The 13,115-nt window shown below is 38.5% G+C and overlaps 1 protein-coding gene across 1 annotated transcript; it reads right to left on the minus strand.

Annotated features, from left to right (window-relative positions):
• Positions 1 to 4,262: 4,262 nt before the first annotated feature.
• LOC149039783 (uncharacterized) lies at positions 4,263 to 5,924 on the minus strand. The gene has a single exon (XM_089182699.1). The coding sequence runs from the start codon at positions 5,922 to 5,924 to the stop codon at positions 4,263 to 4,265; it is 1,662 nt and encodes a 553-aa protein (XP_089038825.1).
• Positions 5,925 to 13,115: the final 7,191 nt, after the last annotated feature.

Here is a 13,115-nt window from a genome sequence, read left to right on the forward strand (position 1 = left end):
TACAGCCTCAGATCAAATAACAAATATCTGCTTTCAACTCCAAACTTCAGGACTCTTCCAACTCTTGGTGACCGAGCCTTTGTAGGCGCCGCACCAAAACTTTCGAATAATCTTCCGTTAGATCTTAGATGCACCTCCGATTTTAAAGCTTTTAAACGAAATTTGAAGACTCACCCTTTTAAAAAAGCCTTTTTTCGGGACACCAAGCAGGTAGTCGGAAACTTGATGAGGTTGCGTAATATAACGTCAAGGGTACCATCCTAAATTTGCTTCAAATCGGGCCGCGGAGCGAGTGTATAACAAAGAAAACAAAACAGTTTTATAATAAGTTGGTATTATTCAGAGAAAAAATTAAACTGACTGAGAATAGGAAACCACGAAAAGAACAGTGACATTTGAAATGATGTGTGATAAACAGAACTTGCTAATCTCGCGAGATGCATGTAGCTTATAAGTTCCCTAAAATTACCGCAGTTACAAGCAGCATCCTTATTAGTCCCAAATGTGAAATAGATCGAGTCAATCAGCTCTCGCAACCTGCTACATGCTGACATTAATTTGTTCCGATTTTAGTTCTTAGCTTATCCTGGCTGCCAGAGGCTTTTCGTGCGCAGTTTCTGGTTTTGGTTAGTCTTTATTTTGAGCCGCGCGAAAAGCCTCTGAAGCGGAGCGCTGTTTCTTTAATGAAAAGCGGCTTATGACCAGTTAATTCTTCAAATCGATCGCAGGCTCAAGTTGTGGGTGGTTTCAGGTGTTCGTAACTGGTCTTAGGTGATAGTAGGTGGTTGTAGGTCATTCCACGTTTTAGTGATTACGGAAAAGGGCCCATAAAAACTAGAATTAAAGATTCCTAGCGTCCCTTACAAAAGGGTTAATATTTTCTTTTGAAACTAGGCGAGTTCATCCAGGTGTCACTTTCATGCGCTCTGCGCTCGCCCAAACACCCTTCGTACAGTGCAACCTGTCTATAAAATTGAAAAGGACAACAAAACAAAGCTAGAATTCCAAGTCATGTGAGACCTGTTACCATTTTTTTTTATTTGGATTTTGTCAGTTGTGGGCTTTTCTCTCAGGCTCTCTTCTAGATGCTCCTTGATGTGCTCTTTAACAGCAGTTAAACTTTTACCCCAGTTGCCTTTCCTGGTAGGCTGTCTATGTGGCATAGCTTATTGAAATTGGCCCTGCATTGCTGAATTAGATACGACTTGGGAAGCCCATTAGTGACCTTAGTAAGTTCAGGGAAAAAAGAATCTCCCACACAAAACTTGTCAAAGAATTTTTGGAAGCATTTTTGATGAAATTAACAGTATGATTACAGACGTCAAGGTTACTGTTGGCCACATTGAAATAAAAACGAGTTTTCCCTGGTAGTGATGGAGCAACAGCTAACTATGCATGTGCATGGTGTAAAATCCAAAAGGATAATAGATGGAAAACAGATCAGCACCTTAGTTGAGTCAATTCAAAGCCACTTTCAAGATCTTTACAAGAAATGAAAGAAATGTTGAAAAAATCAAAGGATGATTATGGCTGCTGTAAGGAACCCCTTCTGGACATTGAATTGGACCATATAATTGTTGATGAACTTCACCTCCTTTTAAGAATAACTGTTAAGTGTTAACTGCCAATTTAATAACAAAAGTTAATGATTGCGATATTGAGGAGAGTATTGAAAACCTGATCTACAAACAGGCACACCTAAATAAGTTCATTGACAGCAGGTCTTATGAAGTTTCTTTTGATGTCTGGAACAAAAAACGCAGATGGCAAAGAAAGTTTTGTTCATGACTGGACAAGTCTCATGGGAAATGATAAGAAAACACTGTTGTTTCACCTTCCAGAGAAAATGATTTCTTGGGGCCTAAAACTGCTGACAATATCATAAAAATATGGGTGGACGTTGCAGTGGCCTGAGCAAAAATCTCAGTCACTGGCAACCGAATACCAGCCCTACAGAGTTTTGGCTGAAAGTAAAATAATGGGTGAATGACTTCATTTCTCTCACAGGATTAAGGGAAGGTTATGAGTGAAAGAGTTACCCAATACATTCATATAATGGTTTCCAACAAATCCCATGGTTTTTCCAAATGTACCAAGCAGTAAGAACATTTACAGGGCAAGGAGTTGAAAGGAACATTAATGTTGCAAGGTCCACTAATTTCATGAAATCCAACAAGAGGGACTCTGTTGGAGATGTTCCTCATCAAGAATAATGCCAATGGTACTTAAGAAAAAGGGAACGGGAGCCCAGATCCTATCAGGAACACAAAACAGAGTACTGGGAGGAGGACAAATTCCAAAAAAGAAAAAAAATGTACTCCCTAAAATTACTACTCCACCTCTTTCTAATCTGCAAAGTGGTTAAAGTGCTGTTGCATCTCAAACTCACTCTGCTGCGCCTTTGAGCTCAGTTGACTTTACAAAAATGACAGTTCCTCAGCTTAAGGAAGAATTAAAGGGAAGAGGAATCAAAGGCATTGCTAGGAAAACAAAACATTAGCTTGTAAGATTATTGAAGAGCATTACTGACAAAGAAAACCAGTCAGCCTCTGTTTAAAAATAAATGACATTGTCATTAGATGCAGATAGTAAAAGTAGCATAGCATATAGCATTTGGCCTGCTGCAGGTGTAATAGCTGTACTTGTTGTAATGATGGCCTGTTAATTAATACCCAGATAAGTGCAGATAAACTCAACAGGTTTATTTAATCTACACCAGCGCCATGTTACAGTACCATGATTCTTTTTGCACCGATAACTCTATATAACAGTAATGAAATGTCTAAACACTACACCCGTCCCACTTTATAAGATAGTCAATCTGAGAAATCAACATCATTCATTTTACTGCAAAACTCAAACGTTCTTTAAATACCAGATCACAATTTCTCTTCTACTGTAAGCTTATTAAGCTCCTTGAGCTCCGGAAATATAACAGAAGTTTTATGTACTTTATGATCCAGTGATCGCCTTAAAATAACTCATTCAACTCTAACCCTTAAACTCCCAAGATCTCATTAGTAATTCTCCTTACTGTCTGCCATATAGTTCTTGAGATGTTAGTTTTGAGAATTTGGTATTGGATCAACTGATAATCTTCTAACTGACATTTTTCTTCATTCTCATCACTTGTGTGCTCTATGTTGCATTGACATTGTAAGGAGAAATTCTGTCTTGGTCACTTATGGGAGTTTAAGGGTTAAAACATACTCCCTGACTGTTGGCTTTTCTTCTCCTTTACATCGGCTTTAAAAAGTCACGTGTGACTTGTGACAACTGCTGGAAATAACCAAGCCATTTTTTCTCTGATGATCTACCATTTCAGAGCTAGCAGAAATACATGCCCATCATGTTGACTACTGAGAATATCCATGCTGGTAGTGTTGATTTCTGACAACATGTGCAACAGCAATAACAATTGGTGACTGTATAAAACTGTTCACCATGCCAACTGCTGGCAGGTGCCCAAAAACAAAAATTGTGATTTGAGTCAGCACATAAAGAAAGAAGTGCATCAACAATGAGTCCTTTAAAATAGCTTCATGCAACTGGTACATAAAGTCTACTCCTGATCATTTTTTTCTGACAGCTAGGTTATGAGAGTAGCCACAATGTTACACTGTGAGGGTTCAAATCCTAATGGGAACATTCAATTTCATGAGTTTTTTTGGCTTCATCTCATTCTTGTGACAAAATGAAAACTCCTATCTGTCTGACCTTGTAAATAAATTGCTTGATTTGAGAAAAATAAAAGTGAGCCCTAAATATATGGAAGGAATTTCAGCAGACTTTGATGCAGACTCTGCTTCCATTTTTAACAGTCTGCTGGGCTGAACTAATAAGTCACAAGCAAAGCTCACAACAATTACATACTCAAATGCTTTCTTTGAATTAGAGCTTTAACATGAAGCTAATTCAAAAATAAATAGTGTTTTGTTTCTGCTGCTCTGTTTTTTACCATGGATGTCCTCTAACATGTAACAAGCTTACTCTCGTTATTGACATGTACTTCCACAATCTGTCATCATTTCAATAACTGCTATTTGTGAATGACCCAACAACCAAGTTTGATTACAATCCACTGAAATTTGTGAAGAGGAAAATAGAAAACTTTACTTTTTCACCAAAATATAACTTCAGTCTAACCTAAAGAGAGTATATCACCAAAACTTTATATCTATAATGCACCTGCTTCCCTACTGTGCTTGTTCCATGTATTTGTAATCTTACATCAGATAGACTTAAATGTATCAACAATAATATCAAGGGAACTTCATGTGTTCCTCATAGTGTTTAATGAGCTGGGAAGCACTGCTCAGTTCCTCCTGACAAATCCAGCAAGTAAATGTTTTGTCATAAATATCTGAGGAATATGGCTGCTGTCCAGAGTGTAATTTTTCATGCCTTTCAAGTGTTCCCTTCTGAGTAAACCACTTGTCACAAGCTTTGCACTGGTATGGCTTCTCTCCAGCATGGGATCTTTTATGTACTCTCAGAATTGTTTTACGACTAAACCACTTGTCACAGCTTTTACACTGGTAGGGCTTCTCTCCAGTGTGGGATCTTTGATGTACTTGTAGTTTTCTTTTCTGCATAAACTGCTTACTACATGTTTTACACCGGTATGGCTTCTCTCCAGTATGAGATCTCATATGTGCTTTTAGAGTTTCTTTTTGTGTAAACCACTTATCACAAGTTTTGCACTGGTATGGCTTCTCTCCAGTCTGGGATCTTTCATGTACTGTTAGAACCTGCTTTTGTGGAAACTGCTTGTCACAAGTTTTGCACTGGTATGGCGTCTCTCCAGTGTGGAATCTTTCATGTACTTGTAGATTTCCTTTATGAGTAAACTGCTTATTACAAGTTTTACACTGGTATGACTTCTCTCCAGTGTGGGATCTTTTATGTCTATGTAGATTTCCTTTACAACTAAACCACTTGTCGCAGCTTTTGCACTGGTATGCCTTCTCTCCAGTGTGGGATCTTTCATGTAACGTATGATGTCCATTTTGTGCAAACCACTTGTCACAAGTTTTGCACTGGTATGGCTTTTCTCCAGCGTGGAATCTTTCGTGTACTATTAGATGACTTTTTTTTGCAAACCACTTGTCACAAGTTTTGCACTGGTATGGCTTCTCTCCAGTGTGGGATCTTTCATGTACTTGTAGATTTCCTTTCTGACTAAACCACTTGTCACAAGTTTTGCACTGGTATGGCTTCTCTCCAGTGTGGGATCTTTCATGTCTATGTAGATCACCCTTTTGTGCAAACCCTTTGTCACAAGTTTTGCACTGGTATGGCCTCTCTCCAGTGTGGGATCTTTCATGTCTATGTAGATTTCCTTTATGACTAAACCACTTGTCACAGCTTTTACACTGGTATGGCTTCTCTCCAGTGTGGGATCTACGGTGTACTGTTAGATCACCCTTTCGTGCAAACCCTTTGTCACAAGTTTTGCACTGGTATGGCCTCTCTCCAGTGTGGGATCTCATATGTGCTTTTAGAGTTTCTTTTTGTGTGAACCACTTATCACATGTCTTACACTGGTATGGCTTCTCTCCAGTGTGGGATCTTTCATGTCTATGTAGATCACCCTTTTGTGCAAACCCTTTGTCACAAGTTTTGCACTGGTATGGCCTCTCTCCAGTGTGGGATCTCATATGTGCTTTTAGAGTTTCTTTTTGTGTGAACCACTTATCACATGTCTTACACTGGTATGGCTTCTCTCCAGTGTGGGATCTACGGTGTACTGTTAGATCACCCTTTTGTGCAAACCCTTTGTCACAAGTTTTGCACTGGTATGGCCTCTCTCCAGTGTGAGATCTCTCATGTCTTTGTAGATTTCCTTTTTTTACAAAACACTGGTAACAAGTTTTGCACTGATATGGCTTTTTTCCAGAAGTGGACATTTTTTTTTTTGCCATGCAAAGTGTTCTAAAATGTAAGCAAACAAAAAAGAGATTTACTCAACCAGATGCACATATTTGACAGGGTTTCAGAAGGAATATATTAAGTTTGAATAAACAAAGAAATTGGATGGTGAGTTGGGTAAAATATGTTTCAAACACTGTAGTACTCTTCCAGGAAAGGAAGTTCTACTCTAACAATTGCCACTAACAAAGGGATTCACACACAGTGCAATTTCTGGCAAAAGCCCTGAAAGAAAAACCTTCACATGAGTAAGGACCTACAAAGAGAAGTGCATTTCCAACAAGTCCCTTTACATAGCCTCACACAACCAGTTCACACAATCTACATGTTGTCCTTGTGATGTTAAACTTTAATCTTTAGTTGTCACTGTCTCAAGTGGAGAACCCAAAGTACAAAAACTGGACAAAACAAATTTCTAGTGGACACTACAAAAGAGATTCCCAATAGACTTTAATAGAGAGAATCCGGTTAAAAGGTAAGACAATGATAAAAATCACAAAAAAAGGAGTTTAACACCTCATGCAGCTACTGATATAGCACAATTTGTATAAAGTATCAAAAAGAATTCAAGATTGTCTAATGATACTAGAAGTTAGTGTTGCACAAGATTTGTCTCTGGTGCAGAAAGCCAACTGCACCCCACATATTTACAAGTACCCTGTTCCACAAGAGAAAGATGATTCAAGAATATACTGATTACTTGACACTCAACCGATAATTGAATGGCAACAATAATATTAACAATATTAAACGTAATAATGTTAACAACAGTAATAGTTGCCATAATTTATATCTGCTAGCTCAAAAAGCTCACCATTCCTCTATCAGTCTATCCTCTAGGCCCAAATAATGATTCAACTATGCTCCTTTTGTTTTTATTCTGTTGATTAAAATTAATTTTCCCTTTTCCACATGCTAAACTCAAGGTATCTTAGTTAAGACACCGCTTCCCTTCTCAAATTTGGCAGCTCTTTTGGGTGTAAATTGCTGATTGAAATGGTAAAATGCTCCCTCCACAAATAAATAAAATTAGTCTTCAGAGCTTGTATGACTAAGATCAACTTTCCACATATTTATGCCATGAACAGTCTTGTCATCAAATACGTGCCTGAGACACCAGTGAAAAATTATTTTGAGATTTTATCATCATGTGTAGTGTCACGGCAAGGACTAAAAAAAAACCTTTACTTTCTAATCTACTGGGCATAATTCCCTAATCCAACCATTAAAATGCTTTCTCTTGATAGAAACTAAATTCCTCTATGTGCCCCAATCACACCTTTTAAGATATTTCTGCAGGGAAAAGCTTAGATTTTTAACGCACCATACTGAGATGATTTTAAGATGTTTATCGTCTTCTTTAGTGCTCTGAAATAAACAATCAGTAGCACCAGGAAACTACTAACTCACTGACTCATTTCAACGACATGTGTGGCTTCGCCTCCTATATGAGGTATTAGCCATAAAAATAAAAAAAATTACCTTCTTTCATCAACACTCCTACATCCAATCCTCTCAATGAGTATAAACGTTTCCTAACTGTATAATTTTACCTGTTTTTAATCTTCAAGTTATTGGTCTTTCACTCGAAGTAAAGCCATAACTTTCAGGGTTGAAAAGAATTCTTCAGCTTTTAGCGTGAATTTATAGGCTTTTGTCAAGGCTCATTGTTTTCCTAACTGTCAATAATAAATGGGCAGTCAGCACATGTCTTCAACACACTCAACATGATTTATTAACAGTACTAAAAGGAATATTTACCTTAAATTGCTTAAAATAATTTCAGCATCAGAATCTTTAATTTGATCAACATGTTTTGTGGCAGCAATTCCTTTTCTAAGAAAACGTTGCAAACGGCTCAATTTTTCGGTGTTTGTTTAAGCGTGAAATATACAACTTTGTCGAGACAAATTGTCGCGCTTCTCCATGGGAAATCCGTACTGTACAGTACCGACTTTAATTTGAACGTGTAAGAAGGCTTTGCAAACGACATTGAACAGGATTTGGCAGAAAATAAATCTTGATTAAAGGTAGTATGTAAGTGCAGAAGCGTAAATACGATAATGTGACGGTGTATACACAAACTTGCATGTTTCACGCTTCAACAAATACGTGGAAAGCTGAATACTGTAAACAAAAATACTCCCTGTAGCACGCTTCGAATTTCGAAACTTTATACTCGTTTAGGTTTCCGAAAAGCTTTTCACGCATTTCTTGGCTGCATAATTGCCTAACATGAAAAGTTCATCAAAGCATCACAGCGACTTTTACTTCAGTTGGACGATCAGTAAGCGTAATATTTTGCTATGAAATTCTAGTTCTTCGGTGAAAAATCGCTGATAAGTGCGCTAAAAGTTCCGGCTGCCGCCGGCAGCCGGTTGTTATTTTGAACCTTGCTTTCATCAGAGTACATTCATCTATTTTATTCCAAATTATCTGTTGCCCAAATAACTTATTAGGTGTAAAATTTCTTTTGTAAGGAAACTCTCTCATATGCTTTTGGTAATGGAAACATTTTAACAGTTGAGACATTCCAAAGTAAATTTCAAATGAAAACAAACTACTTCAGTTCTTTTAATTGATAGCAGTAACTCCATCGAATTTGAAAAGGAAACCCAGATGAGTATAAATTATTTAGGTATATACCCAACTACTACTACCATCGTGGGAAATAAGCTAAATTTAACATTGTACTCATACCTTACAAGTTTTTATGTTTTCCAAAGTGATTCGCCCTTGTCTCCTCATTAAACCGACGTTATCTTGTAACTGCCGCCTCACTTACAGGTTCCCCAAGGTTGTTCACTTGAACAGGGAAGAGAGGACACTGGGAACAAGATTGAGCATTAGGACTAGGAGTTTTCTCACGCATCATACCTACCTACGCTGCCTGTATATCATTTTATTTTAAGAACAGTCTTAGTTTTCAGAATTCCGGCGAAATACTCGAGAGTATCACAATCAGAAGTTTGACTGTCTTCACTCGATGAACGTTTCTCGTAATCGCGTGTGACAGAGCGTCGTTACACAATAATTTCATTTGCCAAAAATAAAAACTTGAAATCTATGACGCATCTGCTTCCCTGTTGTGCTCGTTTCCTGTATCTTTTGTCATCTTATAGACATTGAATTGTTCAAGGATGATCTCAGGAAATCGAGACTATGCCAGGACCCACCCGATGCACTTACTGACCTTGTTTCTTGTTACGGTTCAACCATGACCAGCCTTTTAGATAAACATGCTCCACTTCAGAAGAAGACCATCACGGTTCGTCTGCAGGTTCCTTGGTTCAATAACGAAGGCAAAGAAGCCAAGCGTTTACGTAGACGGGGTGAAAGAATCTGGCAAAGGACAGGGCTCTAGTCAGACAGGGCTAAATTCATCAAAACACGTAGTCATACAAATGACGATATGGAGCAAGCAAGGCGCGACTATTATTTCAACCTTATTAATGAAAACGATTGTGATCAGGGAAAGCTTTTCAAGACGGAGGGTCCTCACAGAAACAATACCCCAAACACTCTGACCCTACTATGCTTGCTAATGATTTTGGGAGATTCTTTACACAAAAGATCGACGACATTCGCTCAAAGCTGGATAGAATTGACGTCAAATCAGCCTGACTACTTGACCAGGAGTAGCGTCCAAGTACATTCGTATGCTGGCACACCCTTCACTAACTTCCAGCCTATACCGTCTGAAGGTATAAAAAAACTGGTGCTGAATGCCCCAAACAAGACTTCCGACAGTGACCCTATACCAACCAAGATTGCTAAAGACTGCATTAATGAACTTTTAACGACTATTTCCAACATGGTCAATCTCTCGCCTAGTAGTGGTCACTTTCCTGACATTCGGAAAGAGGGTTTACTGAGACCAGAGTTAAAGAAAGTCAACAAGGATTTGATAAAGAAAAACTACCAGCCCGTCAGCAATCTCGTATTCGTTTCAAAGATCACTGAAAAGGTAGCTGCACTACAAATCTCTGATCACGTGTCATCCAATCAGATGCTTCCAGAATTTCAATCAGCCTACCGCAAATATCACGGTAGGAAAACTGCCTTACTGCGCATGTGCAACCACATACTCGTCAGCATGAACAAACAACAAGTCTTTTTACCAGTGTTCCTAGATCTAAGCGCTGCCTTTGATACAGTAGACCACAGAATGTCACTACGGCGCTGGGAATACAAATTTAAAATTAAAGATCAAGCAGTAGCGTGGTTCAAATCCTGTCTGTCGAATAGATCCCAGCGTATTGTAATCGGCAGTGGAAAGTCAGACAGTTTTGATCTGAAGTTTGGTGTGCGACAAGGCTCCTGTCTCGGCCCAATGCTGTTCTCCCTTTACACCAGTGAGCTTTTTCATGTCATTAGCCAGCACTTGCCAACAGCGTACACTTACGCCGATTATACCGGTATCTATTTGGCATTCAATCCAAACGATGATTCCGATCAAGACGCCGCCATTGCAGCAATGGAAGCGTGCCTCTGTGACATCCGCAGCTTGATGATCAATGACAAACTCATGATCAATGATTCCAAGACTGAGTTTATGCTCATTGGGACGAAGGCGTAGCTACACAAAACTAAAAGCGCTACTCTTACTATTGGCGAATCCATCATCTCTCCCAGCACGGAACCACTAAGAAACTTAGGGGCCTGGTTTGACTGCCATTTCAACCTGAACCTCCACATAACCAAAACTTGCAGGAGTGCTTTTTTTCATCTACACAATATTAGACGCGTCAGAAAATATCTAAGAATAGAATCTGCCGAGAAGTTAGTCCACGCTTTCATAACAAGCAGATTGGACTATTGTAACTCATTTTTATACAGACTACCCTACTGCGCTCTCACTAAACTGCAGCGGGTTCAAAACGCAGCTGCAAGAGCCCTTTATCTAGCACCACGGTATTGCCATATCACACTAATATTATACAAATTACACTGGCTACCTGTAACGTTTAAAATAGAATATAACATTATTATAATCACTCACAAAGCAATCTAAGGTACAGCTCCTAATTATTTATCATCCCTCGTAAACTTTAAACCCAATTCTTCCTACAGCCTCAGATCAAATAACAAATATCTGCTTTCAAATCCAAACTTCAGGACTCTTCCAACTCTTGGTGACTGAGCCTTTGTAGGCGCCGCACCAAAACTTTGGAATAATCTTCCGTTAGATCTTAGATGCACCTCCTATTTTAAAGCTTTTAAACGAAATTTGAAGACTCACCCTTTTAAAAAAGCCTTTTTTCGGGACACCAAGCAGGTAGTCGGAAAGTTGATGAGGTTGCGTAATATAACGTCAAGGGTACCATCCTAAATTTGCTTCAAATCGGGCCGCGGAGCGAGCGTATAACAAAGAAAACAAAACAGTTTTATAATAAGTTGGTATTATTCAGAGAAAAAATTAAATTGACTGAGAATAGGAAACTACAAAAAGAACAGTGACATTTGAAATGATGTGTGCTAAACAGAACTTGCCAATCTCGCGAGATGCATGTAGCTTATAAATTCCCTAAAATTACCGCAGTTACAAACAGCATCCTTATTAGTCCCAAATGTAAAGTAGATCGAGTCAATCAGCTCTCGGAACCTGCTACATGCTGACATTAATTTGTTCCAATTTTAGTTCTTTAAGCTTATCCTGGCTGCCAGAGGCTTTTCGTGCGCAGTTTCTGGTTTCAGTTAGTCTTTATTTTGAGCCGCGCGAAAAGCCTCTGAAACGGAGCGCTGTTTCTTTAATGAAAAGCGGCTTACGACCAGTTAATTTTTCAAATCGATCGCAGGCTCAAGTTGTGGGTGGTTTCAGGTGTTCGTAACTGGTCTTAGGTGATAGTAGGTGGTTGTAGTTCATTCCACGTTTTAGTGATTACGGAAAAGGGCCCATAAAAACTAGAATTAAAGATTCCTAGCGTCCCTAACAAAAGGGTTAATATTTTCTTTTCAAACTAGGCGAGTTCATCCAGGTGTCACTTTCATGCGCTCTGCGCTCGCCCAAACACCCTTCGTGCAGTGCAACCTGTCTATAAAATTGAAAAGGACAACAAAACAAAGCTAGAATTCCAAGTCATGTGAGCCCTGTCACCATTTATTTTTATTTGGATTTTGTCAATTGTGGGCTTTTCTCTCAGGCACTCTTCTAGATGCTCCTTGACGAGCTCCTTGACAGCAGTTAAACTTTTACCCCAGTTGCCTTTCCTGGTAGGCTGTCTATGTGGCATAGCTTATTGAAATTGGCCCTGCATTGCTGAATTAGATACGACTTGAGAAGCCCATTAGTGACCTTAGTAAGTTAAAGGAGAAAAGAATCACCTACACAAAACTTGTCAAAGAATTTTTTGGGAGCATTTTTTGGTGAAATTAACAGTATGATAGTCAAGGTTAATGTTGGCCACATTGAAATAAAAACAGAGTTTTCCCTGGTAGTGATTATAAATTCATTTTCCTCATGCTAGGTTTAAATGGAGCAACAGCTAACTATGCATGTGCATGGTGTAAAATCCAAAAGGATAATAGATGAAAAACAGATCAGTATTTCAGTTATTTCAATTCCAAGCCACTTTCAAGATCTTTATAAGAATTGAAAGAAATGTCCAAAAAATCAAAGGATGATTATGGCTGCTGTAAGGAACCCCTTCTGGACATTGAATTGGACCATATAATTGTTGATGAACTTCACCTCCTTTTAAGAATAACTGATAAGTGTTAACTGCCAATTTAATAACAGAAGTCAATGATTGGGATATCGAGGAGAGTATTGAAAACCTGATCAACAAACAGGCACACCTAAATAAGTTCATTGACAGCAGAAAGTCTTGTGAATTTTCTTTTGATGTCTGGGAAAAAAAAACGAAGATGGCAAAGAAAGTTTTGTTCATGACTGTGTAAGACGGCCAAAACGGTCGACGTAAGAACAAAAGATCCGAGGGAAGATTTACAAGTTTATTACACAGCAAATGAATGCAACGGCACAATAAAAAACGGGAACGAGTGACACTAAACAATAAATAAGAAAACAAAGTTCTAATGAGCCAAATGATGTAGCAGGATTAAAATGACTTAGGAAAAAGTACTTAACAGTAAAAGATATCCTACAGACAGAAATAATTCAGTAAAGAAAGGAAACAAACAAAGTACTTGTAAACAGGAAATTGTGTGACAGAAACTACCGA

The sequence above is a fragment of the Pocillopora damicornis genome, chromosome 9, assembly GCF_964200805.1.
Source record: "Pocillopora damicornis chromosome 9, jaPocDami1.2, whole genome shotgun sequence".
Classification (NCBI taxonomy): Eukaryota; Metazoa; Cnidaria; class Anthozoa; order Scleractinia; family Pocilloporidae; genus Pocillopora; species Pocillopora damicornis.

Coding starts and splice junctions, on each gene's coding strand:
- LOC149039783 (XM_089182699.1), bottom strand. CDS start 5,924: ATGGCAAAAAAAAAAATGTCCACTTCTGGAAAAAAGCCATATCAGTGC.